The sequence below is a fragment of the Triticum urartu genome, chromosome 3A (assembly GCF_056163025.1).
Source record: "Triticum urartu cultivar PI428250 chromosome 3A, HENAU_Tu73, whole genome shotgun sequence".
Lineage (NCBI taxonomy): Eukaryota > Viridiplantae > Streptophyta > Magnoliopsida > Poales > Poaceae > Triticum > Triticum urartu.
The window spans coordinates 597948079-597953571 of record NC_141875.1 but is presented as its reverse complement, the minus strand read 5'-3'; the positions used below and the strand labels follow the sequence as shown (position 1 = coordinate 597953571).

Sequence of the window (5493 nt, the reverse complement as noted above, 5' to 3'; positions counted from 1 at the left end):
TTTAGTCTGTGCCTCACAGGTACCGCGACGCGGTGCGTTTGGCCATAACCAACCCATACTTGAGGCCTCGCGCAAGAAGGGTTAAGGATTTCTTAACAAATTTTTGCAGCTTCGCGATGTCACCCAAATCAACAGTGGGGAAACCCCACCAGGTGCCCAGAGACGCGCGCCCTCATGAGGTCAAAGCTACCCCGAATGCACGAAGCTAAGTTACCCCTCTATACCCGTATAAGGCATAGATCTCACAACACAACTCGGAAGCAATAAACACGCCACAAAAGTAACATAAGCACCATGGTTCATTACACGCCCTCGCTCGGCCCCATATTCGTTCTAAAAATGCAGGGGAAAGGGAAGGAGAAGACAAGCAAAAGCGGCTCCTACGACGCGGCTGCTCACAAGGATCGGCCCCTCGGACTCAGCCAGAGCCCTCCTCGCGCTTCACCGGGGCGCGAGGACGGGATGACCCGCCACTTTCCTCAAAGCGAGCCCGACGGCATGGCGATTGGTCGTAGCCACCGCTGTTGGAGCTTTCGCTAGAGGAGGAGCTGTCATAGCTGGGGAACCGCGGCCGCCGCCGAGGGCAAGGTCACCCTCGTGCTCGTCACAACCATCGCCAAGGCGAAGCACCTTGCCGCCATCGTCGTCGTCTTCAGGGAAGCATCCGGCGCGGCGACCATCTTCCCCGAACACCCTCACAAAGAGGGTCGCTGCGCCATCGTACTTGAAGTGGAGGGTGCACCGCCTGCCCAGGCCGCATGCGCGAGCGAACATCTGCCAGCCGCGGGGCAGGGCTACGTTGCCCGCAGCAGAGATCTCCACCGCAACCCACGAAGCCTTGCTGCAGCATTCATCGGCCTGCGGCCAAAGGCCACCAGGACCTGGGGCCGGCAGTTCGCCGGCGAAGGAGCACGGAAGTTGAAGCCAAGTGTCGGCCGGGTTCTCCGACCACATGACAAACTCCGGCAGCACCTCCTCCGAGTGAAAGCGCGACCAGGGAGGCCAGGCGACCATGACGCGCCTTCCCTCATTGATGGGGCTACTCCTACCTAAGCGGCTCCCTCTGCGTGAAGAAGCACCGTCGCGGCCGCCAAGGATGGCGCTGGACCCCAAGGGAGTTCGCCCATGACCGCGAGGAACCGCGGCAGGGGTTGCGGCATGCTTGCATGGGCGACTGCACCCCCTCTTAGGCGGTGGTGAGTCGGGGCCCTCCTAGCGAGCTTTCCCCTTCTCGGCGGTCAAGAACCTCTTCACTGGCGCCATGGGTGTCGCAGCAAGGAAGAAGAAGAGGCAGGAGGAGCGGAGGAAGAGATGGGTGACGGCGGCTCCGTCCCCCTTCCCATTTATAGCTGGGAGGAGGCCAACCGCCGGCCTCCAAGATCTAAGGTAATGATGACATTTTTCTGCATGCAACACGGACTCGTCAACTCAGGCGGTTGCCGAGGCAGCGTAGGGAAGCGGATACACCCACGTCCTGTCAATCTCCACGCGTCAATCAAGGTCGCGGGCTATTGGGGCCCGCGGTGCTCCACACTTGACCCTTGGCCTCGCCGCGAAGTAAAGTACGAGCGCGCCTTGGGCACGGGGCTACTTTCGGCGTCCTGGGAACGGGGGTACCCGGACTTGCCTACCTACGGCCCAGGGTGTGGCTCCACCAGCAGCCTGGTACGGCCCATCTTCATCAGCAAACACTCAAGACCCTCGCGAGGGGCCAAGCCTCGCGAGGCGGACGGCACAAGACCTCCTCAGGGCAGCCTTACTAGGCTGGCTCGCGAGGAGCAGAGAGATCAAGGCGAGGGGCACCTCATGAGGTTTCTGTGACGTGAGCTATGAAGACCATGGCCAGGCAGGCGCCAGGCGAGCGCCAAGGGGTGTAGAGTGCCAGTTTCCTCTTTGGTGCTAAAGAGGCAGGCGCAGGCGAGGAGTCCCGAGGCATCAGGCAAAGGTTTCCATATCGGTGCAACGAGACCAAGACCAGCAGGATGGCAGGACGAAGGCCGTCATGGAGCCCACGACGGCATCACCACCAGAGCCTTTGGCAGGCGATGACCACCTTTTGTCAGGATAACTTGTACTAATTGTCCCCCTTTAAATTAGCCGTTGTGGGAACCCTTCCCGCCTAATATTTGGGGAGAGGACCCGGGCCTCTATATATAGGACAGGATCCAGACCATCCTTATCTCACAAGCTCATCGAGCTCAAGAACACCTCTCCTCAGGAGGCTGTTCTTCCCTTGTACCTGTTCATCCCTAGCCTACAAGGCAATCCACCACACTACACTGGAGTAGGGTATTACACCGCAACGGTGGCCCAAACCAGTATAAACTCTTGTGTCTCTTCTTCCTCGGGTTTGGCGAGCTAGGCTTTGAGATCGTGGCGAGAGTGTGAGATAGGGGGAGAGAGATCTTTGTGTGCACCCCAAAGTTCGAACCTCAAGGGTTTGCTGGAACCCGTAATCTGACAGTCAGGTTGGGCAGGAAAGAGGGCCCACCATGGTCCAGGATAGGCTGACACGACGTGAGTCAGCTTTTGACCGCTTGGGTGGGGCCGATGCTCGCGCGAGGGAGACCGCTTTGTTTAATGATTCAAATGCTCCAAGCACCCTTGGGCAGGAGACGATGATTAGGGAGAAGAGGACGAGGCCGGTGCAGTCCAAACATGAGTTGTTGCTGGATGTGACTAATCAGGATGCGATTGGGCAGGAGAGTGTGCAGTAGGTGGGTCCAGTGGCGGTTTCTGCGCATGTGGTGGTTGCGGAGCCCGAGGTGGTGCGGAATGACCACGGGGCTGGCCAGGAGGAGTTGCGGGTAGGGCCAGGAGAGAGGGAGATCCGGTCGGTGGACGTGCGCCTTGATGTAGTAGCGCTGCCATTAGTTGCGCCTCTTGTCTGTTGCATGCGGGAGAAGGGGCCGGCCGCAGAGGATCCATCTTCGGCAACTAACATGGTGGAGCTGGCAGAAACAAAGCGGTTGGGTGGGGACAAGGTTTATCCCGAGGAGATGGTGAATAACCCAGGGGATCCGGTGTGGGCAATCATTGTGGAAGAGTCCCCCGCATGTGAGGACGCGCGCGTACAAGTGGCGAGCCAGGATTCGCTGGTCCCAGTTCCAGTCATGCAGGACGTTGATTTGGCCATGCAAACGCAGATCCGGCTGGTAGAGACGGCATGACTCCTCAGGAGTCGATTGCTTTCGAAAAACTAAAGTGGTTTTGCAACGCCCTCGTGAAGAAGCTTGCGCCACCCTTACTTTTGGAGGTGCAGCTATGCTACGGCCTGAGGCTAAGCCCTATACCCCGCGTAGAGCGACGAGGAGTACCATGAGGGCCCCGGCTTCCAATAACAAGGCGACTCAGGCAAAGAACGTGCTCATGCGAGCATTGGGCATTGTCCCGGAGGATTTGGAGGGAAATGATGATCACATCACGGAGTTGGCAGAAATATTTGAGTCACCTTTGAGGGAGCAACACATTCGGGTGATTGCGGCGCTGTTCGGGAAGGAGGTGCCCCCGGCTCAGGCTATGAGCTCGGGCACAACGGTGGTGGTTGGGGCGTCTTGATGCATTCCCAAGTGGGGGAGTGGGAGTCGGGTTGATCCATTTGGCCTTATGGATTGGAACCCTCAAGTGCTATGTTGGAATGTGAGGGGGCTTAACAACATGTCTAAAAGGAATGCCGTGAGGAATTTCATTAGTGAAGCTAAGGTTAACTTGGTGTGTCTCCAAGAGGAAAAACTTGATGTAACAGATAATTATGTGGTTATGCAATGCATAGGGCCATCCTTCGATGGCTTTGCTTACTTACCGGCTATGGATACTAGGGTTGGCATTCTTGTGGGTTGGGATACGTTTGTTTTGGAGATGGATAACATCAGCATGGATAACTTTTCCCTCACGGGACAGGTGCACAACAAGGATGGATGGGAATGGTGGATTACGGTGGTTTACGGCCCCCAAGGTGATGAACTCAAGACACAATTCTTGGTGGAACTCCAGCAAAGAAGAGACTTGTTCCAGGTACCGTGGATGGTGCTCGGGGATTTCAGCATGATTTTAAATGCCAATGAGAAAAACAATGTGAACCTCAACAGAACCATGATGAGGAGGTTTAGGAATTTTGTGGATAACAACGATCTCAAGGAAATTTACATGCATGGGAGGCGTTTTACTTGGTCCAACGAGCGGGAACAGGTGGTGATGACAAAGATAGATAGGGCCCTCATGTCGGTGGAGTGGGAATTGAATTTTCTGGACGCTCTACTTCAAGTGCTATCCACAAACATTTCAGATCATGCACCGCTCCATCTCTCCACATCAGCACCTTTTTGTGCTAAGAGAAGGTTCATATTTGAGCTGTTTTGGACTCGATTGGAGGGGTTCGAGCAGGCCATTAAGGATGCTTGGGTGTGCGATGAGGAAATTGTTGATCCTTTCAAACGGCTCGATGCGCTTCTTAGGACCACCGCGATGGCTTTGCAAGCTTGGGGACAGAGGAAAGCCGGTAATATTAAGGTTCAGTTGGCGATTGCTAACTATGTCATTCTTCGGCTTGATAGAGCAATGGAGGACCATGGGTTGTCTGTGGAAGAAATATGGTCGCGGAGCATGCTTAAGAGGATGGTGTTGGGCTTGACCTCCCTCCAGTGCACGATTGACAGGCAATGGTCGCGCCTTCGATGGATTAGGGAAGGGGACACAAATACCAAACTTTCTCAAGCTATGGCCAATGGCAGGAGGACCAAAAATTTCGTCCCACATCTGAGGCACAATGGTGAACTGATTACGGACCAAGAGAGGAAGGAAGAACTTTTCACAGAAGCTTAGGAGAATCTTTTGGGACGTACGTCCACGCGGGAGGCTGGTGTGAACCTTGATTTCTTGGACATGGAGGAGCATGAACTCTCGGAGCTGGATGCCATTTTCACGGAGGATGAAGTGTGGAACACCATCAAGGAGATGCCGCCGGATAGGGCTCCGGGGCCAGACGGGTTCATCAATGCTTTCTACCAAAAGGCGTGGTATATTATTAAGCAGGATGTGATAGTGGTGTTCCTTAAGCTTTATGTTGGTGATGGACGTGGGTTTGACAGGCTTAACCGGGCACACATCATGCTCATCCCCAAAAAGCCTGATGCCGAGGAAGTTGAGGACTTTAGACCGATTAGCCTCACTCATAGTGCAGCTAAGATTTTTGCCAAGATGTTGGCGAATCAAGCACGTAGGAGGATGAAGGATATTGTGACGGCTAACCAATCGGCCTTTATTTTTGGGGGGCATTTGCATGATAACTTCCTTTTGGTGAGGCAAGTTGCGAGGAAGGAGGTGATACGTCTCCAACGTATCTATAATTTTTTATTGTTCCATGCTATTATATTATCAACCTTGGATGTTTTATATGCATTTATATGCTATTTTATATGATTTTTGGGACTAACCTATTAACCTAGAGCCCAGTGCCAGTTTCTATTTTTTCCTTGTTTTAGACTATCGCATAAA

At 54.4% G+C, this 5493-nt stretch overlaps 1 protein-coding gene across 1 annotated transcript; it reads left to right on the top strand.

Moving 5' to 3' along the window:
- Window positions 1-3807: 3807 nt before the first annotated feature.
- Window positions 3808-4821, top strand: LOC147980714 (uncharacterized). Its single transcript, XM_087515727.1, has one exon. The coding sequence runs from the start codon at window positions 3808-3810 to the stop codon at window positions 4819-4821; it is 1014 nt and encodes a 337-aa protein (XP_087371853.1).
- The last annotated feature ends 672 nt before the right edge of the window (window positions 4822-5493 follow it).